This window comes from Canis lupus, chromosome 9, assembly GCF_048164855.1.
Source record: "Canis lupus baileyi chromosome 9, mCanLup2.hap1, whole genome shotgun sequence".
NCBI lineage: Eukaryota > Metazoa > Chordata > Mammalia > Carnivora > Canidae > Canis > Canis lupus.
The window spans coordinates 40,839,298-40,866,091 of record NC_132846.1 but is presented as its reverse complement, the minus strand read 5'-3'; the positions used below and the strand labels follow the sequence as shown (position 1 = coordinate 40,866,091).

Here is a 26,794-nt window from a genome sequence, read left to right as displayed (position 1 = left end):
CAACACAACTTCCAGAAAAACCCTAAGTGAATGGATCTGGGGAGCTTCCGGGTTGGTGAATGTATCCATGTGTCAGCCAGGAGGGTGGCATACTCCAACTTCTAGGGATAGAAATTCCTGTGCTCTGGCCCCTTCCAACCTCGCCCTACATACCTCTTCATCTGGCTGTTTATTTGTGTCCTTTATAATATCCTTTGCAATAAACCAAAAAGTAAAGTGTTTCCCTGAGTCCTGTAAGCCATCCTACCAGGTTGCTGAACCTGAAGAGGGGTCATGGGAACCTCTGATTTGCAGCCGAGTCAGACAGAAGTGTGAGTAACATGGGGACACACATCTTGTGACTAGCATCTGAAATGGGGGTGATCCTGTGGGACTGAGCCCCTAACCTGTGGAATCTGAGCTAAACCTGGTTAGCTGGCATCAAAATTATTTAACAGGAGAAAAAAAAACACATACATTTGGTACTGGAAGTGTTATAAGAAACCATTTTTCCAATGGGTAACAGGTTTTTGGTTTGAATAGACACATTATGTTTTCTTCTCCCCCCTTACTTTCAAACCAATGGTTAGGCCAGAAAATTAATCAACTTATATAGAAGCTAAACACATTTACAAATAAGGCAGTAAGATGGCTTTGCTAAAGAAAGCTCAAAAAACCATACTTTTGTAATTAAATACTAAGAAGTTAGTATAAAATCTCAATGATGGGCCACCTTTGAGAAATGACTTAGTGACTCCCCATATGCTTTAGTAATCTCCTGCCAGATGAGCGAGCTACTTACTAGGTACATCAGATAATTTTAGAGTAAAATAGTAATTTTGAGCCAACTGGTCTTATTGAAACTCTATTTCCCTGCACTCTACTGGCCCCCATGGGTTTTTGCACCTCCCAAAAAATTCTCATAGAGGTGATAGACATTCTCACAGTTTCATCAAATTCATTCAGAAAATATTTAGGAGGTCTCTACTGGGCTTCCTTCTCCTTGCCTATCCCAGAGAGATAAAAAGCTCTATCCCACTATATAGTTATAATATGTTATGTCATTTTATACCAACCAAATAAATTTTTGATTTTTAAAATAAAAGCATGTGATTTTGTTCTTGTCTTATATTTTGACATTTACATAGAAGTGACAGTGCCACCTAAAGACATCTGTATCATGTTTACCATGATTATGGACTGTATCACTGAAAGTCATTCTATGTCAGCAGATTCTCTATGTTGTTTCTTGGGTTTGGCATCTCCGATGGCAGATAAGCTCTAGAATCTACTGATGCAGCAGCCTGAGAAAAACCCCACTCACCTCACATCCACCTCACCTCCAACGTGCATGAGAAAAGAGCCATCAGGTTGCTTCAAAGAGTACAAATACTGAAGAAGCTTCTCTCTGAGAAACAAATAGGCGAGAGGCAGGAGACAGCAATGGTCAGTTCAGTGTCAGCAGGCAGGGCCCTCCGGGTGTCTGGCACTGCTGGCTTTGGCTGTACCTGTTGATGACGCCATAGGCCTCCTCGGTGCCAATGATGCACAAGGCATTGACTGCTGCATATGTGGGTGCAAGGTGCGGGTACTGGCCAGGGCCCCCTCCAAAGCCACCTTCTGGACTTTGACACAGCTCCAGGAACTGACACACACTAGGTACACAGCCAAAGGGAAAACCCAAGTCAGAGAGTATTCACTTAAAAACAACAACTCTCACCAGAGTCCATGACTTTACCCCAAAGGGGGAAAAAACCCTCTCCCACCTACTGAACATATATTGAATATAATTAACCTCTGGAAAGGGCCTCTCTACCTTGCTATTCTGAATGCCTTTCTTTCTGGGTTTTGCATTTAAGGACTCACCTAGCTGTGAAGCAAGGAGCAGACCACCAGGCTGATACAAAGAGCCTTTCATAGAACTGGAAATAATAAGTCTCATGCTTCTTAGTCAAATCTTTCCCATACTCTTCACTTGGCTTGCCATCCTGGGTCTGTGGAACCAGTCCCTTCGCCCTGCCTCTGAGGTCCCTAAATTGAATTCTGCCTAAACTGTGGTGGTGCCCAAATATTGTCCACGCCAACTACCCTGGTCGACAGCCACCACCTCGGCCTACCCAGAACACTTAAAAAGATGTCTTCTTGCTCCCAGGGGCTTCTGACTTTTATTCCTACCACCAGCAAGAAACAAGCTGTAATGGAGTCTGCCTCCATGGTTAGGAGAACAAAAGAAATGGACTTCTATCATGCTCACCTCAATTGTGGCCAACTTAAGCAATGCTGACTCATATCACAAAAATGAATCCCAGCCTACAGGCTTTTGGAGAATTTTTTCACACCAATCCATAGAGGCTCCAGTTCCCTCACTGATGGAAAACGTTCATTGAGGGTTTGCCTCCAAGCATGGCATCTGGTTGCCTAGAGGCAACATCCTTGCCTGAGGTCAAACCCAGGGAGCCCCTAGTTATCCAAGGTCCTCTAAAGTTCACCGGGAAGGGGTACCCCAGGAAAGTCCTGGTAATCGAGCTCTTTCCCCACAACTCAGTCAGGATCACAGGCTTCCTATTCGGACAAGCTTCCATTTAAGAGAACAAGCTGCAAATCTCTGCCCTAGTGCTCGGGCAGCCTTCTTTCCCTGGACTCTTTGATCTCATTCTTTCTTATCTACTGCTGCCACATAGAGACCACATAGAGTCTAGTTCATCCCCATGGGGGCACAAGTTTATTACTGCTTTTCTGTATCATATCTGATGACTTTTGATTTCAGACCTTCCATTATCTGTCAGGGACAGCAAGAGAAAATGCTGCTGATTCACTACTAGAGCTCTGAAGTCTTCACAGGTTAAAAAAAAAAAAAAAATACACACTCCCTTAAATCTGCACCTCAGATTTTACTGTAGGAAACAGGAGGAAGTTGATCCTCTGAAGTTGGATCATCAGAGGAGGAAGACAGTTCTCTGGCTTTTTTGTAGTAGCAATTTTCACAGAGAAAATAAGTTTGTTCCTAACGTATTTTCCAAACCTTCATCAATTCATATCCTATTTCCTGGAAACAAATAGCTAATAAATTCACATCCTGACAAAGCTGGCTGTACTAGCATACAAAACAAAAGGTTTTAGTTGATAAAAAACTTAACAGTACATTAAAAAAAAAAAAAAGAAAAGAAAAAGAGTCACCTAGTCATCCATTCATTCTCTTTCCCAACTCCCAAGATAGAATCCTGCCAAATCCAACACCCTGATCCTGTAGCCTAATGTCCAATGATCTGGGATCTGAATGTACCAGACACCTTTAAATCATCCCTCCATGCCAACCTCCCTCAGCTGACATGCAGCATCTGACTGGCCACGGGGCTACATTAGGGGGCAGGGTTGGGCTTTTCTGGACTCTCAGATGTTCCCATATAACAGAACATTCTGCTCCAGAGGCTTTCCAACTCACACCTTAAGGACCTGGCAAATTGACCGTGAAGCTACCAACTGTCATTAGCAGAGTTCTTAGCAACTATGAAAACCAAAATGTGATTGAGACTTCTATCTATAGAAGGGGGGAGGAAAAATTTATCTTAGAGACCAGAAATTCACCAACCTAGTTAAAAAAAAAATCACAAGCAGGAAACATGATGCAAACACCAAGAGCAACAGACTCTATGAAGAACAGGTATTCATGCATCATTCATTTAGTCCTATGACAGAAAAAGCTAGTAACCTGTTTTCTTTCAAGTCAGCAAGGCATTTCATTCTAGCTAATGTGACAATTACCAACAAAGTGGGAAACTATCTTTAAGATCAGGGATTGTTTTTTTAAGATTTTATTTATTTTTTCATGAAAGACACACAGAGGGAGGCAGAGACACAGGCAGAGGGAGAAGCAGGCTCCATGCAGGGAGCCCGAGGTGGGACTCAGTCCCACGTCTCCAGGACCACGACTTGGACTGAGGGCGGCGCCAAACCGCCACCCATGCTGCCCCCAAGATCAGGGATTTTCTTCCTTCCTTCCTTCCTTTCCTTCCTTTCCTTCCTTCCTTCCTCCCTCCCTCCCTCCCTCTGTCCCTCCCTCCCTCCTTCTCTTTCTCTTTCTCTTTTTCTTTTCTCTTTTCTTTTCTTTTCTTTTTTCTTTCTTTCTTTCTTTCTTTCTTTCTTTCTTTCTTTCTTTCTCTTTTCTTCCTTCCTTCCTTCCTTGCTTCCTTCTTTTCTTTTTCTTTTTTTTTTTTTTTTTAAGATCAGGGATTTTCAAACCCAACATGTGTATACCACAATCACTGGAGAGTGAGTAAACAGAGACAAGCCTGGGCCTCCATATTTTTACCAAATTCCCAAATGAAGTGACTATACACAAAATCTAAGAATCACAGGCCTTAGCTGAGCAATTAGAATCATTTGGGGTATGTTTTTTTAAAAAATTCAAAGCCCAGGCCATACTTAATACCAATGAAATCAGAATCACTGAGGGTGGGACCCAAGTGGCCATGTTTTTTTTTTTAATTCCCATGTGGCTCCAATCAATGTACTGCCAAATATCAGTGCCTCTCAAACTTGAGTGCACATGGAAATCACCCGAGAACCTTGTTAAACTGCAGCTCTGACTCAGAAGAGCTAGGTGGGCTTGAGAGTCTGCTCTTTCAGCAAACTCCAGCGGGCAGTAATGCCACTAGTCTGGGGAACCACATTTTGGGTAGCAATGCGAAAGATCTGTACTGTCCAATAGGCAGTGACTAGCCACATGAGGCCATTTAAATTTTAAATTGAATTAATTAAATTAAGTTAAATTAATTTAAAATTTAGCTCTTTGGTCACACAAGCCATGCTGCAACTGTTCAATAGCTACACACCCCCAGTGGCTACCACAAAATAGAGAACATTTCCATCATTGTGGAAAATTCTATCAAACATCAACACTGTGATTCAAATTAAAAAGTCTATGAGAAGGGGGCACCAGGGTGGCTCAGTGGTTGAGTGTCTGCCTTTGGCTCAGGGCATGATCTCAGGGTCCTGGGATCGAGTGCCACATCAGGCTCCCAAGAGGGAGCCTGCTTCTCCCTTTGCCTATGTTTCTGCCTTTCTCTCTGTCTCTCATGAATAAATAAGTAAAGTCTTAAAAAAAAAAAAGTATGTGAGACCTGTGAGAAGATCAAGTTCAAAGCAAGAGTATCAAGGATTTACTGTCAGCCTCATAAGGGGTTTATTCAGACTTTGAGGTGATGGTTGAAGAATGACCTAAAGTGCTTGATTCTAGGTATCGCTGTCACCAACTTGGACGAAGTATGCTAAAGCATGTACAGTGAACAAATAATTCCAAAGGAGCAGAGAAACACCTCCAAGATGAGAATTAAAGTCCAGAAGAACAAAACAAATCAGAAGCACATAAGAATAAAACAAATGGAACAGGGACAAGTAACAAATAATATACTTAGCCATGGTAGGAGTGGGGATGAATAAAGCATATAAATTTACCAAGGGAAAGGGCTAGGAATTTAAGAGAAAAAGGACCAGCGGTAGGGCCCATGAGTTATGAATTAAAATGACAACACTTGCTAAGAGCACCACAAACATAGTGCTGGGGGCGCCTGCATGGCTCTGTTGGTAAAGCATCTGCCTTCGGCTCAGGTCATGATCTCAGGGTCCTGGGATCGAGTTCTGCATCAGGCTCCCTGCTCAGCAAGAAATCTACTCTCTCTCTCTCTCTCTCTCTATACCCCTGTACCTCACTCATGCTCTTTTTCACTCACTCTCTTTCTCGAATAAATAAATAAAATCTAAGTAAATGAATGAATGAATGAATGAATGAAACACAATGGTGATCATAACCATATCTGGCTCAAGCCTCCATTTTCCAACTCAAAGGAGGTTTAGGTGAGAGTCATAAAAATGACTAAATATTAAAAATATTAAATGGCTTAATATTACAGGCAAACACTGTGAGGAAACTACGCAGCAAAATACACCAAGTGTACAAAAGGTAATTGCACAAACCTTCTAGTAGAGAAATGAACAGCGAAGCTGAAGCAGCAGCAGAATTCAGGTGAGAGCTAAGGAAACCTTCAGTACCAGAACAGCTTACCAGGGACAGACTGCTGGCCTAGAGTAAGTTACAAATATGACAGCTTTGGAAATCGGAACAGTCATCCTTGAGCAGGATGGCTTGGAAGGTGAGGCCGATACAAGATGGATGCATGGGCATCAGGCTTCCTCTAGGACTACGTCTTTTGAATTTCACACCAGAAAACAACTTGGGCTTAGTCTGAGGGAGAGTCAAACTTTCCTAGCAGAGTACAGCAGGGTTTGGGTGAATGACAGGCAGGCCTTGCCCCCATTCCAGGAGGCCCTGGCAACCTGGAGAATCTGATACATCGTGTGGCTTCATCAAGTGCGGTCAGCCTCTGGATGCTGCTGTTCTGGAACTATGGTCAAGTCTGAAGTTGGTCATTTTGGAGCAGGGCTTCTCCACCTTGGCACTACTGACATTTTGGGCTGCACAGCTGTTCATTGGTGGAACCGTCGTCCTATGGAGGATATCCGGCAGCACCCCTGACCTCTATACCCCACTAGCCACCAGCAGTGCCTCGCCAAAAAACACAAAGCACCACCTAAGGTATCTTCACAGAAAGGTAAGGAACCAGCCATAGTATGTTTAAAAATTAAAACGAAAAATATTTAAAGGGCTATTCAGGAGATCAGCTGTTAATAACCTTTTGAAAGGGAAATAGTAAAACACTGACACTTTGATGAAAATTTAAATTTAGTATTTGGAAAAAGTGTATAAGCAGAAAAGTCCTACAATAATTAAAGACAATGTTTAGATCTTACAGAATCTGAAAAACCTAACTTTAACAGTGCAGTGGTCTCCCTGTGATTTCACTTCACTCTGTGTGTTATATACATTCAAGTAATTTTCAATAACAAAAGTATGGGATTCTCATTAAAGGATGCTTCCTTCCATGCTAAAATCATCAACAAATGAACTCAGTCCGGTCCCAAAATATTAATTTATTTCAGGTAAACAATTTGTGGATGCAGGCTCTCAAGAGTGGCAAACTAAAGTCCTACCTATAAATATATTGTTCTTGAAAGGCCTGAGACCAGCAGTTAAAATCTGGCTTTGCTGGCTGCAGTAGGCAGTCACAGTAGCTGAAAAAGTGATTCTGTCCACTAGAGGGAACTCAGCTTGCCATACTGTTCCCTAAACAAATAGAAGCACAACACTGAACAAAATAACAAAGAGAAACGTGTGTCGTGTGTGTGTGTGTGTGTGTGTGTGTGTGTGTGTGTGTGTGTGTCCTGCACTAGGTGGTAGGTGGGGAAAGAAAAGGACAGGAAAACAATAATACTGGAGGGGCACCTGGTTAAGCATCTGCCTTCGGCTCAAGCCATGATCCTGGGGTTCTGGGATGGAGCCTTGCATTGGGCTCCCTGCTCAGCGGGGATCCCGCTCCCTGCTCCCCTTCTCCCTCTACCTTCCTACTTGTGCTGGGTGTGTGTCTCTCATAAATAAATAAATAAATAAATCAATCAATCAATCAATCAATCAATCAATCAATCAATCTCTAAAAATAATAATAATACTTGAGAACTAAACTCTGCCTTTTAATAGCTGTATGAAGAAGGGAACACAAACCTGATGACATTTTCAAAGCATTTTTTCTCTGTGCAAAATAAAAAGGCAATATCCTATATCAGATTGTCTTTAAAAAGCCCCCTGTAAAGTTTTTCTTACAGAAGTCATTAAGATTTCTCTGTATCTTACTAAAAATAGTTTATTTCCTCATATGTCAGAGTTACTAAGCTCATTGATAACAGACATTATCTGTACCTAGAATAAACTGTCAGCTAGGCACAAAACAAAATTCATTATTGGAAAGTCTAAGTAATTCTTTAAAAGTTTCCTTAATCAGAAGAACCACAAGGAAAGATTTTAAGGCAGCTGGGAAGCAGAAATTCTCATTCACTATCACGTGGTTCTTGAAATTAGAACAAACTAGCTTTTTAGGTTTAAAATATTCTTTTAATTACAAAACAATTAAATAAATAAAATTTTAGAACATGCAAATAGGCTTAGGGGGGAAAAAAATCACCTTTAACCCTGCCATCCAGAAGTATGAAGCATGTATGTATCTTTCTGGTTTTCGCTATGCACGTAACCAGCTATATTTTAATCTATAGAAGTTGAATCTTTTTTTTTTTTTTAAGATTTTATTTATTCATGAGAGACACAGAAAGAGGCAGAGACACAGGCAGAGGGAGAAGCAGGCTCCTCGTAGGGAGCCCGATGCGGAACTCAATCCCAGGACCCCAGGATCACAACCTGAGCTAAAGGCAGACACCCAACCACTGAGCCACCCAGGTGTCCCTAGAAGTTGAATCCTTTTAACTACCTTTTCTCACTTAAATCATGAACATCTTTCTAGATAAATGTATTCATTTTTAAAAAGACATTATTTATTTATTTATTTGAGAGAAAGAGAGAGCATGAGCAGAGAAGAGGGACAGGAAGAGGGAGACCCCAGACCCCAGATCATGACCTGAACCAAAGGCAGATGCTTAACTAATGGAGCCACTCAGGTGCCTCGTGTGCATTTTTATCAACAAATACATAGTTCATAGGTGTACATTTTTATTAAAGTATAATTGATATATACCATTGTATACTTTCAGGTGTACAACACAGTGATTTGCTATTTGTATATACTACAAAATGTTCACTAGTTAATATCTGTTAACTTAAATTTTTAAATGGCTGCAGAGTATTTCACTATATGTACTGCACCATATTTTAATTAAGCTTCAAACACACTTTAACACATTCTTACTGTGGATATTTAGGGTGTGTCCAGGTGTTCACTGTGAAAGCCCTTTAATGGGGTCCTCCTCCTATCTGATGTTGCCATGAGAGCTACTCTGACATTCCCTCAGCAAACCCTTACCTATGCAACAACCTAGAAAACACTCAAAATTTATGCTGACCCAAGTGTGACTGAGGTCTTCCTCTTCAGGAACTACAACCCCCTCCGGGGCACACCTATACTTCCCTGTCTGAATCCTCCATTTCTCTTTTTCTTCTCTCATCTCCGACTTTCCCATTCTCCCCAGTGTACATCCTAATCGTGTATGTGTGGGGGAGAAACTTCCCAAACAATCCACAACCCCCAACTGGTATTTCAAAAACACATGGGCCTTTGACAATTAAATTCCTGTTATTGCAGAAACTGTGTCCAATTCTACTTCCAGAGCTAGAAGCAACTAGGCTTGCAGCAGCAGCATCATGAGGACAATGCATATTTTTCCTCTCCCTCAGAGAGCTTCACGCACATCACAAGGGTTAACTGCCTAATTCTTTATTATCTTCCCTATCCACAGTCATCACAAGACACCCTGCTCCGGAAGGCAAGAATGAGACGTTATTGTTAAGACAGAATGAATGAGACAATGTGTGGTTCTGTTCTTCTGACCTGACAATATGACCCGGGCAGGGGCACTGGGACCAGGGCAGGGCACAGGCTGGCCTCCACGGGTCCTTTACATGGTTATTGTTGTATGCTGCGGGAAAACAAACCTGGCTCATGGGCTTTCCCTTTCTGACTCCTGTCCCTCAGAGCACCAGAAGAGCAGATGAACTCAAGATGCTGCCAAGGGAGTGTGTGCTCTTTCTCTCAGTGAGAACTGGGGCGTTGGATCCAATTCCTGGCTGCCCTTTTCCATCCCAGGTACCCCTAAGATTAGAGTGATGATTAGTTTCTTTTTTAAAATATCATTGTGATGAGCTTCTAAGGATGAGGTGCCATAGCCATTCCCAGAACACCATCTGCACTAGCAGTTTGAGAAGAACCTTAGTTGCTTAGATCTCATAAATCAGAAGTTTAAGAAAATGGTGAGTCAAGGCATTTGCACACCAAGAGTCTAACACATCTAGTACCATCAAGAGCCAAACTGTCCCCAAGGCATTGATGAGGAGGGAGGTCTATAGAGGTGTTTATGGAAGGTGGGGGCATTTTTGTTCATTGGTTTGGCACATGCTTCCCCACAGAAGCTATTCAAATTCATACCGTACTTTCTGGCAAAATCATGTCTCTCAGAATTGATGATGAAGAATTTTCTCAAAGACCAGAGCAAGAGCCAAAAGAAAAGGCCACAGAAGAAACCAGAATCCTTCGTTTGGGAGTTCAAAGTCTTGTTCTACCCACGAGCTCACAATAGGCTTCTGAAGTGGAGGAGTTTCAGGAAGTCACTGGGGTCAAGGGGAGGGCAAGGGTATCTTTGTAGCCTGATGTGTTTTTCACTCAAAATCAGTAAAACAGAAACAAAATAAAAAGAACCCCTGACTCAAAATAGGATTTCAAAGAACAGTCCAGATTCCCTGGAGCCGGACTCACTCTGTGGCCACCATCTGGGGGATGGGTTCATCTAGTAGTTCCAAGCTGTGCAGGATCCAGTAGCAGAGCCATGGGCGGCTGGCATCCAGACACTGAGAAAGGCACAGGGGAAAAAACACACCCCTTATTCAGAATCATTCCAAGATGCTGCTGACAAGGCAACATGTGTCGCACCCTGGCAGCCCGGAAAGGGGGAGGAGAGCACCTTATGAACAATAAGTGAATGAAGGACGCTCTGCTTTATGGCCCCAGCTAGCAGCTGAAATGACCATATGTGCAGAAAGGACAATGGGACAAAGTTTACCTTGAACCCTCTGGGTCCTTCCCTGACAAGCACCAAAAGAAGGCCAAGGGGAGGAGCACCCACATGCTAGGAAGTTAACCCATGCTATTTTCCCAGTGTAGAACCCAGGAGACCTAGACTCTCAGACAGCGATTTCCTGGATTAACTCATTCATTGATTCAACAGATATTTAGTACCTCCTTGTGTGTGCCAAGCATTGTATTAGATACAGGGGGTACAGTAATGAATAAACATCAGTTCCTACACTTGAGATGCTTGGGATAGAGAATGTATGTGTTCATCTGTAGAGGAAGAGGGCTCTAGATGAATGCATTTAATCATGAGTTACCTTATGGCTTTCTGGGTCAAGATGGCACACAACACACACATATGTGTACCTGAATTATGGTATGTGCTGCAATGGGTAGTAGCAGAGTCCTGAGGGAGCACATGAATAGCTTCATTCTGCCTAGGGGGCTGGAAAAGCTTCCCAAGGTGACACATGGGCCGCTTTGGATCCTAATTTAACCCATAAACATGTACAGAGCATCCAAGGCAGGCAGGCAGATAGTATTATTGCTCTAGTTTTCCAGATTAAAAGCATATAAATGAGATCCAGAGAGATTAACTTTTTCCAAGTGACAAAAGACCTCAAATGTTAGAGCGGATATAAGAAGCCAGGTTTCTGGACTCTCACTCCAGTGCTCTTTCCATTGGTCCAAGCTACCCTCTTCATTAATGCACTGACTGTCCCCAGCTGTGGCTAGGCTGCCACCTAGAAGCAGTTGGTGTGGATCCTGCCTGCCTGGGTTGGAGTCCCAGCTCCTCTTAGAGCTATGTACTTCTGAGCAAATGACTTAATCCGGCTATATCTGCTTCCTCATCTGTAAAAAATACTGACAGTATTTGAGATAAGGCATGGTAAGCTTTTAGTACTCCATTCAACTGTTAGCTGGTATGGTATTAACTGTATCAGGCTCACTATACCCTAACAACTGAGGACTTGTGTCAAGGATTGAAAATTTTGACCCCAAGGCCAATTCTAGCCCATAGACATGTTCTGCTTGTTCCTGGTAGTGCTTTGTTTTTTAAGTAGAATTAGTTGCAACATTTAGGCACTGGGAGATTCACACAGAAATCTGGATTTCTGGCTTAATTTGAAAAAAGAGAGAGACAGAAATCTGGCAAACCTGGTTCTGCATTCCTGGATAGCAATACCTGGCAGGAACAGAGGAAAAGCATGGGGCCTCTAATGTGCTTCAGTCTCCCTCTCAACTGCTCACTTCTCTTATTTTTGCTACCTGCTTGGGTCTAGAGGCATTTCAGTTGGCCAATTCCTACTGTAAATAATCAAATGTAGACATCAAAATAAAAAGCAAATTAAAAGCAGGGCTTAGGCAGGATGACTGGAGCCCTCTGGTTCATATTCATCCTCTGCCTACTATATTCCCAACACCCTTTCCCCTCCTCCACCACCACTGTCGTCTCCTGAGGCCCTTCTGTGGAACCCCAGGGCTCCAAGGAATGTGATTTAAAATGTACTCTAAGTGTGGGCATTTTCATAGTATTAAATTGTGGAAGTCCTCACTGGGATTTATATACTGATCCTTTGGCCAGCATAGAAATTAGATCGGCTTATAGGGCAAAGGATTAGGGATGGACTGCCTTTATCTAGCTGATCAGGAGTGTCCGGGAGAAAGCACGTGAACCCCTCATCATGATCTAATGGTGCAAGAAAGCACCATCCCTTCTAGGGTGCTCTGTCCTTCCAACAGGAGAACAAGACTAGGAGAGACCTGGTTCTGCCCTTGCAGAAGTGGGAGTCCCAGCTCTGCAGGACTGGGCTCCTGCGTACCTGGCTCCTGCCACAGCCATATGGTACAAAGAGTAACTTCGTAGCAGGTCAGGCCCATACATGTTTTACATTCCAAAAGAAAAAAGGAGGGCCGTCTGGATGATCATCTGGTTGAGTTCCTGGGCAGCGTACTTACCTCATAGGCATCTGTCAGCTGTCGAAGACCTCTTTTCAGATAATGGAAGTGCTTCTCCCTTTGCAAAATCAGCCTGGAAAGACAAAGAGCTTGAAAACCTAGTCTTATACTTCTGCTTCCACCCCACTACAGAACGTGTGTGTGTACAAGCACATGCTCTCTGCTTCAGGACATCTTCCCCATGGTCACCAAGTAGATAACCAGCATCTGCGGTAGCTCAAGGGCAACAAAGCCAGACAGAAGAGGTCAGCACCTGAATGTCCCTAACATGTCTGAAAACCTGCTGGCCAATGTTTTGGGTGAGTTCCTCTCCTTCATGGTAGGTGACTTTGGGCTAAGTGAAAAGTCACAAGGAACACACATTGCCAGGCAATGAACAAACCATACAGAAAGCTCTTCCAGGGTCTAACTGTGAACAGATATTCTGTGGCTCCCCATCCTGGGACCAATTCCAATGTGAGCCTCACCACTTTGGTTAGCCTCAGTCATTTCAGTCATTTCTTCTGGGGTCACTTCTCCGAGGTGGGTAGTTTGCACCCTACCTGCTCCTCAGTTGTGCACCTATCACTCCCTCCGTGAAATTCCACTTCCTATGTGCTGACCCACTGCCCTGGCCAGAGGATCCTACTTGTATACTGTAGCCAGCTCGTCTCCTTGGCACTGATGTCAGTAATTCTGGCTGTGAGATGGGGTGTGGCGCCCACAGCCCCCCGTGTAGGCAGGGCAGAAGGACAGCGGCCGCCCTTTTTTGCCTGACCTCACAGCAGAGGCCTATGTGGTTATGGGAGGAAGGGAGAAAGAACAGAATGCCAACACAGTCTTTGTGCTCACTAATCACACAAGTTAAAAAAGAACCACTCTCTATTCTGGGTCATCAATTCAAAAACCGTTTCTTGAACCCCTACTGTATTTTGCCCAGAGTAAGATTATGAATGTAGCCTTTACCTCAAAAAGTCTCCCAGTATGAGTAGCAACAATATGAGAAACAAATGGGTAGGTTTCATAGAGGAAACTACATAAAATACTACCAAGGCTCTAAGTGGAAAGGCTGGGGACATCTCATTAAGAAAGGAATGATCAGGGCAGCTCAGGTGGCTCAGCTGTTTGGCGCTGCCTTCAGCCCAGGGCCTGATCCTGGAGACCTGGGATCGAGTCTCGTGTTGGGCTCCCTGCATGGAGCCTGCTTCTGCCTCTGCCTGTGTCTCTGACTCTCTCTCTCTCTGTGTCTCTCATGAATGAATAAATAAATAAAATCTTAAAAAAAAAAAGAAAGAAAAGAAAGAAAGAAAGAAAAAGAAAGAAAGAAAGAAAGAAAGAAAGAAAGAAAGAAAGAAAGAAAGAAAGAAAGAAAGAAAGAAAGAAAGAACTGATCAGGAAAGGCTGTGTGGAAGCAGGAGAATACCAGGTGGGTGGCTCCAGTAGAGGGAGAAAATGTTTACAGGTAGAGATGGTGAGGAGGTGGGGAGATTGTAGCCAGAAGGAACAGAAACGAAAAGGTTCAGACCAGTGCCGTCCAAAAGAACCTTCAGAGATGATCAAAATGGATCTGTGCTGCCCAAAAGACAGCCACTGGGCATGTGTGGTTACTGAGCATTTGAAATGTGTTAGTGTGACTGAGCAACTGAATTTCAAATTTTACTTTTTTAAAATTAAGTTTAAATAGCTGCAGGAGGCAATGGTGACTGTATACACAGTGCAGGTATAAAGTGTGCAAGAGGTGTGGAGTATCTGGCCTGAATATTAGGAATGAAAGAAGAGTGGTCAAAAAGGCAACTTAAGCCCTTTTATAGGGATCTGGGATGCCAGCTGAGGAATTTCAACTCCATTTAGTAGGCAAAAGTAGTCTCTAAAGGTTGTTGTTGTTGGTTTTTTTCAAATAACCTGTTTTTTTAAATCTTTTCATTGAAGTATAGTTGACACACAATGTTAACATTAGTTTCAACCTAGTAATTCAACAAATTTATGCATTAAGCTCTGCTTACTCCAAGTGTAGCTACCATCTGTCATCATACAACAGGATTACAGTACCATTGATAATATTCCCTATGCTGTGCTTTATTCATTCCAAAACTAGAAGCCTGCATCTCCCACTTCCCTTCATCCATTTTGCCTTTTCCTCTACCCTTCCCCTCTGCAACTACCAGTTTGTTCTGTGTATTTATGGGTCTGTTTCTGCTTTTTGTTTGTTCATTTGTTTTTTAGATTCTATACAAGAGAAATCATATGGTATTTGTCTTTCTCTGACTTATTTTACTTCACATAATGTCCTCTAGGTCTACCCATGTTGTTGCAAATGGCAAGATCTCATTCTTTCTTATGCTTGAGTAATATTTCATTGTCTATATATACCACATCTTTGTCCATTCATCTATTGATGTACACTTAGTTTGCTTCCATATATTGGCTATTGTAAATAATGTGGCAATAAACACAGGGGTGCATGTATCTTTTCGAATTAGTGTTTTTATTGTCTTTGGGTAAATACTCGGCAGTGGAACTACTGAATCATACAGAACTTCTATTTTTAATTTTTTAAAGAACCTCCATACTGTATTGCACAATGGCTGCAACAGTATGCATTCCTACCAACAGTGCATGAGGGTTCCTTCCCCCTCCATCCTCACCAACACTTTTATTACTTGTCTTTTTGATTCTAGACATTCTAATGGGTGTAAGGTGAAATTCTGAAGGTTTTGAGCTGAGAAAAAAATGACCAAAACTATGCTTTAGAAAAAGTATCTGGCAGCAGCATATTCAATACGTATTTACAAACTGGACCAAGCGAAAGCTCTAAGTGTGGAGAGAGGTGAGGTGGGAAGACTGGGTAAGGCGGTGCTCAGAGTCACCAGGGCAGAAGTACTGAGAGTACGTAGGGCTCAAATCAGGGTGGTGACCCATGGGCAGGTGGGCTGTATGGCAGGGAAGTGTATTTGGTGAGGATGTCAGTTGTACTGTTGAAAACACATGTCAGACTCAGGAGAGGGCTCCAAGTAACACAGAAAGACCACAAGTCATTTATCAGCACACAGGTGACAGATGAAGCTGCGGGAATAGAGGACAAAGCAGAGAGAAAAGTCTGAATGCTGAACTGGGGGAAGACCCATCCTTAAGGGCTTAGAGGAGAGAATTAAAGAAAGTCGTAGAAGTAGGAGGATGACAAAGGCAATGTTGTGTGACAAGCACAATAGAAGAGAACTCCATGGAGGTATTTACAGTCTTAAACGCTATAGCAAGACAAAAAGAGAACAAATGACAAAGTGGCTGGTGACCTTCAAGAGAGTTCAGGGAGCAATAAGGGCTCATTCCAGATGATAAAGGAGAAGAGAAAGCCAGACACAATTTCTCTTTCAAAGAGATCCAAGGGTCAGTACTCTGAGTGCCTACTCTATGCAGGCTGAGTGCCCCCAGTGGAGTGGATGCTGACTCTGCTCCCTAGAGCTACAGCCCAGACGTGGACACAGACAAGTTAATGGCAGGTATGGCCTCAGCAGAGAGAGAAGTGTAGTGGGCTCCGGCAGCACACGCAAAGGCATGGAGGACCAGAACAAACTACCCAAAGGGCACAGCATTGCATCAAGGGATGGAGGAGACCCAAAGGACATGAGTTAGCCAACCAGAAAGAAGGGGATGGGGCAGGTGTTTTGGGCAGGAAGCAACGCTGCATGTTTGTGTAGGTTGAGTTCAGCCAGAACAGAAGCACAAGGTAGAGAGCCGTGAGAAATCAGACTGCAGAGGTATAGAGGCATCAGATCATACAGCACTTGTAAATGCATCAGGAGCACTGTGCTACCAACATCAGATGACCCTTGGAAAGTCTATGCTCAGTAAAAGAGGCTGTCACAGAAAGACCACATATTGTATGATTCCACTTATATGAAATGTTTGGAAGAGGCAAACAAACCCACAGAGACAGAGTAGCTGAAGCTGGTGCCAGGGGCTGGGCAGGAATGGAGGAATGGGAGGGGATGGCTAAAGGGGACAGGGTTTCCCTGTGCAGTGACGAAAAAGCTCTAAAATTAACTGTGGTGATGGCTGCATAACTCTGTCCATGTACTAAAAACCACTGTATTGTACACTTAAATGGGTGAATTGTATGATATCCGAATTGTATCTCAAAGCTCTTACCAAAAAAAAAAGGGGGGGGAAGTAAAAAAAATTTTTACGGGAGTCACTGAAGTATTTTAGGCATAGGAAAGACATGGACAGATCTGCATTTTCTAGATCCCAGGAGCTGCAGCATGCTGAATAGATTGGGGTGTGGATAAGACTAATAGCAGGAAACCAAACCCACAATCTAAGAATGTCTGTGAGGTATGTGAGGGAAGAAAGACAACAGACTGGCAGCCCGAGGAGGGACTGGGGATGGGAGTAGGGGAAGGCAGGTAGTTCAGCCAGAGGAGAGGTTAAAAAAGTGTTTGAGAGCAAAGATGCTGAAAATGCAAGATCCCAGAGGAAATCCACCAAAGATGGTCCTCAAAGAAGAGGCAGGAGGGTTGGGGTAGAGAGTTCAGTAGGGGGGATGAGTCTGGCAATAAGGATGGATGCTCCATTCTCAAAGATTGAAATAATGACAGGAAGTATGAAGTTAGACAAACACAGGACTTGGAGGTGGGGAAGAAGAAAACTCATGTGAGACTGCTTGGAGTTTCTCAGGAGTTAGGGGAGAAGACTGGTCACTGGGGTGAGTGTGTTCAGGAGTCTACAAGAGATGAGTAAGGGGAGACAGCAGTAGTGAAGGCCCAGATAAAGCTTGTAATATAACTTCTGCTGAAGCCACTCAGCAGGCAATGTCACATGACTTCTTCTTGGAAATCTTACTGGACCCTGGGCAGAAGCAGGGTTAGGGATGCCATGGTAAGGACTGGGAGGATGGGAAGAGCAGAAAAGCGAATGAGACCAGGGAACTGGTGACAAATAGCCCATAAACCATGCTGGCACAGGCTGAGAAGCAGAGAGTGGCCAGGACATGAGTGCAGATGAGGAGAACCAGGAGGGTCCATGAGACCATCAAAGAGGGCAGGCTGAGAAACCCAAGCCAGGTGAGGGCAAGTACAGAATCTGGAGGCAGATGTCCTGACTTCTAACTCGGACAGGACCCATTCACAGTGTGCGTTTTCATAGGTCAATTCTTTTCCATCAAAGAAACAGTCATCGAAGGAATTTGAATACACCAAATACTTTGAGATGCTAAGCCATAGAGCAAAGAAGGGAAAACAAAAGAGAACACCAAGTCACCTTATTTGGAAATGTGAGGAAAAAAAAAAAAAGGAAAGGCAGGTAAGGGTGTAAATAAGATTTTGTGATCCTAAGTACAATGCGAGCAAAAGAGACCAGGTAAGACAAGGGGTGCACTTATTGCAACGAGCTGGTCAGTCGGCCTCTCTACTCTGCTGCCCTGTCCCTCTGAGGAGAGCTCATGCCTGTAGCCTTGACATCTGTGCCCCACACAGAGCAGGCTCTCAACATCTATTAGTCACATGAACAGAAGAAAGAATAAAAGAACAAACACAAGGCCAGTTTCTGAAGGCCTGACAAGACTGTTCTCCCTGGATACATGTCCCTTCAATTTAAATGAATGGCAAACCTCCAGGGGAGCTCAGGTTCACTCCAGGAGGGCAAGGAGAGGGGTGACTAGACTGGCTCAGGGGTCTGCTCCACCAGCCCTCAGGCGTGCTCATGCCCTCCACACTGAGGAGAGCCGCCTGCCGCAGGCTGACCCTTCCTATGGGACTGAGAATTCTGAGGGCCCAATTACGCACCTAAGCAAACCCTTCCTCTAGCTGGGAAAATAGAAGCAAGAAACCCAGAGAAGAAACCTTTTCCTAATCTTCTCAGGACTCCTCTCTCTGAACAAGCAAGGGGCTTTTTAGTCAGTACAAAGTAAAAGAGCTCAGAAGCAAATGCTTTTCTGCCTTGGGGGGTTAAAAGATCCCTGCTGCCTCTGCCCAGAAACACCTAACCTGAGGCGGCCCCCGCCACCTCTGATGCAGCTCCGGGTTGGTCCATATGGTAGGCTCCCCCACAGCGCCCTCCCAGCTGAGCCTCACTCACAGCCAGGCCCTAGCAGCCCTGCCGGCAGGAAACTGATGAATTCCTCTAACTAGTGTTGCCTGAAGATAGTCACAAGCAGGAGAAGAGAAATTCTCTGCAGAGACCATCTCCACAAAGGAAACTATTCTTTCATTTTTGCCCACTTAATCATAAACACACACACACGCGCTAATGCTGCTGTGCATGGGTTATTCTAAAATCTTGTAAAAGGTTTCTTTGTTTATGTAGAGCTTCAAGGGCTTTTATGCTGACTGAACTTTAACTTCTCCTCTGAGGCTTATGATTCTTTTAAATTGAAGGGACATATATCCAGAGTCTTTTGGTCAGCCAGAAAGGGTACTGAAATCTTATTGATATGGACTGAATGTGTCCCCCAAAATTCATACCTTCAATCCCTAACCCCCAGTGTGACTGTATTTGGAGACAAGAGTCTTTTTTTTTTTTTTTCATTTTTTAATATTTTTTTATTTTTGGAGACAGTCTTTAAAGAGGTATTTAAGGTTAAATAAGATCTGGTGACCTTATAAGAAAAGGAAGAGACACCAGGGAGGAGTACATACAGGAAAGGCCATGTGAGGACACAATGAAGAGGCAGCTATTTGCAAGCCAAGGAGAGAGTCCTCAGGAGAAACTGACCCTGCTGCCATCTTGATCTTGAACTTCCAGCCTCCAATACTGTGAGAAAGTAAATTTCTTTTGCTTAAGCCGCCTAGTCTGTGATATTTTGTTGTAGTAGCCCTAACAAACTAATACCCTTACTATTCTCTTATTCTCAATTCACTTCTGTCCAAAAATCTTTTCTGTGTAAGGAGTTAAAATAGAAAAGCTAGAGCTCTTTCCCTTTTCTTCCTGAACAATTCAGCCCTAAAAGCCATGCCATTAGGTAAAGCAGAACAAACAGGCTCTGTGGGGCAGTGGAGCGGGGAATGCAAGGTGTCAGTGCTCAAGTGGATGGTAATTTGTTGTAGCAGCCAGAATAGACTAAGACACATTCCCTGATTTCCCAACCTAAATTACATCCTCCCTGTTATTCTCTCAGAGCATCCCATTCACTTCCTTGACATTTATCCCAGTGGTAACCATGTCTTTGCCTTTGTTTAATAACTACCTCCCCCTTGAAACTAAGAACCCAGTAGGCTGAACCCTGGGTCAGCCTTGATCACCCTGCTTCCCAAGAGGAAAATGATATGTGAGTATGTATGTGTGTGTGAGAGAGAAAGAGAGAGAGAGAAAGGGAGAGAGAGAGAATGTTTAGTTTATGCATCTCGGATTTCTTACTAAAGCTAATGTAATAAATGGAATGGGTAAATTCCTAAGTGTGTGGAACAGTGAGAATAACCACAGGGAAGGAAAAATTAACTCTCATGGGAAAGCAAGCTACTGACAAAACTGTTAAAAGCATGGCCAAAAAGCTCCTTAGGAGGGACTATCCCACTCCAGGATAGGATGCAGGTTTCATGGTCGTAGAGAGGGAAACCATTTCTGGAATGGGGAATAATTGTAGAAGGTACAGACATTCAGCTTCAGCCTTGAATTTCAGCTAAATCTGATAATTGGCCCTGCACTGGCAGGTTCAACAGGCAAATGCCTCCCTCAGCATCATTCCTGGCATCCCCAGACCTGTGTGTGGTCAATGGTCCTATCACACTGTATCATAACCTCAAAATCAAATATACCATGTCATTTAGATTTATTGCTAACATCTGGATATCCACTTTAGCTAAAAATGAAGGTTTGTTGCTCCATTATGTCAGACTTTTAAAATTTGACTTCTAAAATGTTAAATACTTAAATTGTGATAATAATTTAAAATATTCCTAAATTTTCAGGTTTATTCTTCTATCATCGGAGTCTGTTCTATGATGGTGATGTTTGGCTTGGGCCTTATATTCATATGTTGATCTATAATAGCCATTCATTTAGCCATTCTGCTAAAATGTGTAATATCTCTAATACTAATTAGCATGCTGTGATACGATGAGATGCTTATTAGCATTCTTCAAAACACTCATTTTCATAGGCAACAATGATAAAATGGGAAATGTCAGGTTCCTGAAACAAACCCAGAGCCCTGATAGATGCCACTTCCAGAAGGATCCAAACCCAAGTGGAACATTTTTGTTTTCTACCCACACCTGACCTTAGACCAATGAATTCAGGGGATTTAATTATTTTATTGTCCTCTACCACCACTCCCAAAATTCCACTTCTCCCTCCCAAACTATATAACCTCCCATTCTCCCTCACATTTCAGTAAGAATAAAAGAAAAGTCCAAGGGTCTATTCTGATGATGGGTGAGAAGGAATGTCAAATGATCAAAGATCCCTTTGGAAACATAGGGAACATGTGTCCACAGAGCCTCAGACAGCAGACGGTGACTCCGAGCCCAATCAGATGAGTCACTGGGGATGCATCTGCTAGACACAAAGCCCCTCCTAAAGCAATCACACCCCTCACCACTACCAAGTCCTGCCACCTCTGGAGAAGCCTCACCTTTACCGAGCACGGTTGGTGTCCACCTGCCCCCCCTCAGTTGTTGCTTCACTTATTTGCAAAAACACTCTGCTTTAACTTTAGCATAAATATCAGATGACTACACATATTTACACATATCTTTTTATTTTTTCCCACTTAATATATCTTGGAGATTATTCTAAGATAAGAACTATGTTCAAATAAAAACTTGGAAGGAAATAAATAAATATTTTTAAAAACCTATTTCTCAAAAAAAAAAAAAAAAAACCTATTTCTCGTAAAAATGTTATTTAAGTAGTGGTGACATACAGTGCTATGTTAGTTTCAGCCTCGAGCTGTTGAAACAAATAGCTTCATTTCCTAATCTCCAGCTGTGGCTCCTGATGAGCAATAGTTCATTTATTGAGGACTAAGCTTTAAATTAATACAGAGATTCAGTTCAGCAGTCTGGGGCAAGAATCCTCTAGTTAGTTGATATTTTCCTCTTTCCTTCCCCAGGAAAGAAAAATGAAGATGACCTTCCTGCCTGCCTTTCCCTTTTTCCAATTGTTTTCTGCCTTGGCTAATCAGAATTTTCAGAAGAAAATTTCTTTGTTAAGGAAATAGTGGCAAAATATGATGGTGGTAAAAGAGACACAAAGTAAACTCAGGCTAGAACCATGCATCATGTTCCAGTAAGTCAAAGTACCCAGAGCCTGACCAGCCTGGAGTTATTCCATTTGGTCTCTGAAGCAGGGCGCCCATGGCTCAGGCCCCCTGCTTCCCAGCCAGAGTGAGTCAGCCAGCAGCCCTACTGCCCTTTGTTCAGAAGTGGTCAAGGCAAAGTGCTATATCACTGAGAGAAAACCATGATCACACACAGTTTCAGATTCCTAATCCGTTCTGATGGAATATGACACAGGATGATTCTGGAGAAACAACTTGGCACTGGGAGAGACATACTAACAGGGATGAAAGAACCTCATGAAATCCTAGCGTGATATAAACTAGCAACAAGAAAAAACAAAGGTTCAACCTAAGTAATAAGTTTCTGCTTATAATCCCCTTTTTGGAATTCCTGACACTGAATTGCTTAGAAAACTTCAACTTGCTAAGTGCCAAGAAAAACAAAAGGCACTGTATTTTCTCCCTGGAAACTTCATCTTTGGGAGTGGCTCCATAATTACCAATAAGAGCCGGGCTGGGAGAAGCTCAAACTCGTCCCATCTTCCCAGTCAAATCACAATATACGTCAAAAGAATCCATCCTTTGCCACCCCCTGGACTCTACAACTGTTTCAAAGTGTACTATGACAAGAAAACCTTGAGAATTCTAATCTGAACACCAGAGCAGCAGGTTACAACTGAGCAACAGAAACATAAATGTCCTCTCCCCATCCTCAGACCTCAGAGTTCAGGCCTTGAAGAGTATCCCCGTGTAACACTCGATGGTTCAGTTCGAGAAGAGCACCTCCTCCAAACAGCTTTCCAATAGAGGAAAGAGTTGGGCTCGTGAGCTTACCAGGCAGCCACCAGGTCAAGAAACCCATCTCACAGCCAGACTTATCCCCTGAGGCTGAAGAGGCTCAAGGAGGAACAAAGAAAAGGCTGGCACGGGAGGTGGTGTCTCCTAGGCTGGCACGGGAGGTGGTGTCTCCTAGGCTGGCACAGGAGGTGGTGTCTCCTAGACTCCCTCCAACGCCTAACCACAGCTTACCTTGGAACAAGGTGGTTGAACTTGTAAGAACTGAAGACGTCTTGGATCTTTTCTTCTACTTTTGCCTGGTAAGAATGTAGGAGATGGGAGAGAGAAAACAAATACAGATGAGTCCCCTGTCAACTTATTCTTCCTGTCACCACAAATGCCCATCGGCTACAGTTGCTTGGTGTGGTTTTGTACTTCATGGGACTGTGAGACCGGATTCAGGGGCTCTGCGGGATGACAGGCTCAAGACAAATGAAACAGAGAGAACCATGATGACATTATAAATGACTTCTCCAGTAAACGATCCACATATCTAAACTAATGGCGGTTCCAGGGTGTGGTACACTGGGGAGTTATTTGGGGAGCAGGCAAGGCATTCTGCTTGAGAGAGTCATTCTTGCCTGCTCTATGAAATTGTTTAGGTGTTCACTTAACTGGCCATTCATAAATACAAAATTAATTCCTGCTAAGGATCGTACTTCTTATTGTCAGACTGAAGCATTTAAATACGGACTGAATGGTATTAAAAGTCCCTAAGGGATTTACAAGAACATCAGTTATTGAAACACCAAAGAAATAGCACATCTATCTGGTCATTGATCCTTTGTCACACACAAGACTCCACAGTCCCATAACATGAAGGATCTCAGAGAGTCAGATCACAAAAAAATCCAGATCACCTGTTTTCTCTGAAGACCTACCACAACGTGGTCATACAGTTCAGCTTCTAAAAAGAAAGGATACAGCAATGTAGAAGTGGGTTAGTTAACAGGATACAGGATTTCTCCTTCACTGGCATCCCTGTTCTTTGTAGTGAGGCACATCCTTGTTGAGATTTCAAGATACCTAATGATGTCCTCTCTGGGAATTTCAAAATGTATTCTCTATTTCTGAATCACCTACTGAACTAGAACATCTAGGCCCTTGACACGTGTGCAAGAATTATTTGTGATGATGAGAGAAGCCATGATGTGAATCATCTAAAATGGCAGCCAATCTAAAATTCAATTACACTCAGTTTCAGGATATACTTTGGTATTTGCCTCTGAACATGAATTTGAGGGATAATCTGGCTAAGAATTCATAATACTTCAAAAAACAGACTGAAGTCACTGTAAGGATCTGACTCAGGAGGAATACGGAAGTTGTCCCAATTCTTCATAATTCTTTTCCTTTCCAGACTCTCAAGACTAACATAAACCACCAGCCTAAATGTAACACAGACTGCATTTCTCAGTGACGCCTTTCTTAGCTGCATGCTGAAAGGGACAGAAAAATCTATAAGAAACATACGTCAATGAGATCACGCAATAAAGATTTGCCTATAATATACTAAAGAGTTAAGGGAATTGACGAATTCTAAATGGAACAAAACCAAGTGGGAGGAAAATTCACTGCCTTTCCCCAAATACAAATCGATTCAAATCCACATGACTTAATAATATTCCAAGGCTAATAGATGAGCCCATCACCTCCTTAGCATTCTGACACCGAGCATTCTCTTCCTTAGAGAGAAAAGGGTCCAGAAAATAACTCCTTCATGAGGACACCCACCTTCAAGCTCCCCGTCAGACAACATAAGCAGCCAAGTACTAGGTAAAGAAAATGGAGTTTTGCCACTAAAGTAGGATACCTAACAGACATAAAGCAGAAAGTGCTTAAAATATTCCCAACACAGTATCATTTCTCTTCATATTTCCTAATCACTTTTCTGCAGAATGAACAAACAATATTCTAATGCAGTTAGTAATAGACTCATTGAAAATCTAAGTTATGAATTCTAAAAAACACCTAAGTGTTATGGGTCAGCTGTTCATAAAAATGGACAAATAACAATTCCCTTTATCTAAAGAACTGGTATATTTTTCTAAGAACTTCATTGAGATATCATGCACACACCATTCAATACATCCATTTTTTTTTTTTAAGATTCTATTTATTTATCCATGAGAGACACAGAGGGAGAGGCAGAGACATAGGCAGAGAGAGAAACAGGCTCCATGCAGGGAGCCCGATGTGGGACTTGATCCTGTGACCCCAGGATCACACCCTAGGCCGAAGACAGACACTCAACCACTGAGCTACCCAGGCATCCCCAATACATCCATTTAAAGTGTATGATTTAATGGCTTTTAGTACAGAGTTACGCATCCATCACCACAATCAATATTTAGAACATTTTTACTGCCCCCAAAAGAAATCCTGCACCCCTTAGCAGTCATGCCCAACCCTCCATCCTCTTAGCCCCTGTCAACTACTCATTGACTTTCTATCCTTATAGATTTGCCTAAACCTGGATATTTTATATAAATGTAATCACATGACAGTCCTTTGTGACTATCTTCTTTCACTTGGCATAATGTTTTCAAGTTTTTTCCATGTTGCGTATATACTATCACTTCTTTTTTTTTTTTAAGATTTTATTTATTTATTTGAGAGGGGAGATAGAACACAAGCAGAGGGAATGGGAGAGGGAGAAGCAGACACCTCGCTGATCAGGAAGCCTGATGTAGGACTTTTTTTTAAGATTTTCTTTATTTATTCATGAGAGAGAGAGAGAGGCACAGACACAGGCAGAGGGAGAAGCAGGCTCCACGCAGGGAGCCTGATGTGGGACTCGATCCTGGGTCTCCAGGATCACACCCTGGGCCGAAGGCAGTCGCCAAACCGCTGAGCCACCCAGGCTGCCCCTGATGTAGGACTTGATCCTAGGGCGCTGAGATCATGACCTGAGCAAAGGTAGATGCTTACCTGACTGAGCCACCCAGGCACCTCACTTCATTTCTTTTTATTGCCAAGTAATATTTCATTTTATGGACACATCACATTTTTTAATCTATTATTCATCAGTTGATGGGCATTTGGGTTGTTCCCATTTTGGGGCTATTATGAATAAAGTTGCTATGAACATTCTTTTTTTTTTTCATTTGTTTTTACTTAAGTTCGATTTGCCAACATATAGTATAATACCCAGTGCTCATCCATCAAGTGTGCTATGAACATTCTTGTATAAGTTTTTAGATGGATATGTTTTCCTTTCTACTTAGGTATAGGTATATATGTAGGGGTGGAACTGCTGGATCATATGGTAACCCTATGTTTAACTCTTTGAGGGACTATCCGACTATTTCCCAAAGCAATCATAGCATTTTACATTCTCACCAGCAATGCATGAGCATTCTAATTTCTTTACATCCTCACCAACACATGCTACTCTCTGTGGTTGTAATTACATCCAACCTCATGGGTGTGAAGCAATATTTCACTGTGGTTTTGACTGCAATTCCCTGATGGTTAATGATGTTAAGTATTTTCTATGGGCTTACTGGCCATTTGTATATTTTCTTTAGAGAAATGTCTATTCAGATACTTTGTTCCTTTTTTTTAAATTGGATGGTCTTTTTATTGCTAAATTTTAATAATTTCATATATATTCTAGATACAAGTCCATTATCAGATATATTATTTACAAAAATTTACTTCCATTCTATGGGATGCCTGGGTGGTTCAGTTGGTTGAGCAACTGACTCTTGGTTTCAGCTCAGGTCATGATCTTGGGGTCATGGGATCTAGTCCATGTCGGGCTCCCCACTCAGCAAGGTATCTGCTTGAGACTTTTTCCCTCTGCCCCTCCCCCGGTTCATACTCTCTTTCAAAATGGATGAATGAATCTTTAAAAAAAAAAATTACTCTCATTATGTATGTTGTCTTTAGGAACTGGTATATTTAAAAAAAAAAAAAAAGGAACTGGTATATTTTAGAAAAAGATCACCTTAGAGCACACAGTATGGCTTCTAGAGTACAACTTTAAAACTAATACTTGCCAATAAACCTGCAATTGTTTGACAAATAATAATGGATTAAGATAAAAATTAAAAAGAACTCGTCTGGGGAAAAAAGGAATCAAAGTAATCTCCAAAACATGCAACTTCCTTTTTCGCCTTCCCTTCTCCCCATATAGCCT

The 26,794-nt window shown here is 42.6% G+C and overlaps 1 protein-coding gene across 2 annotated transcripts in view; it reads right to left on the bottom strand.

Annotated features, from left to right (window-relative positions):
- The window catches only part of FNTB (farnesyltransferase, CAAX box, subunit beta), a 64,642-nt gene that overhangs the window by 26,589 nt on the left and 11,259 nt on the right, over positions 1 to 26,794 (bottom strand). The window contains exons 2-6 of one of the 2 annotated variants that reach the window (XM_072838933.1): positions 22,843 to 22,907; positions 12,621 to 12,693; positions 10,347 to 10,438; positions 1,488 to 1,634; positions 1,304 to 1,387 (exon numbers count right to left, since the gene is read on the bottom strand). In XM_072838933.1, coding sequence (XP_072695034.1) covers positions 1,304 to 1,387; positions 1,488 to 1,634; positions 10,347 to 10,438; positions 12,621 to 12,693; positions 22,843 to 22,907 — 461 coding nt within the window. The remainder of the gene's footprint in view (positions 1 to 1,303; positions 1,388 to 1,487; positions 1,635 to 10,346; positions 10,439 to 12,620; positions 12,694 to 22,842; positions 22,908 to 26,794) is intronic. The other variant, XM_072838935.1, reaches the window with a different exon arrangement.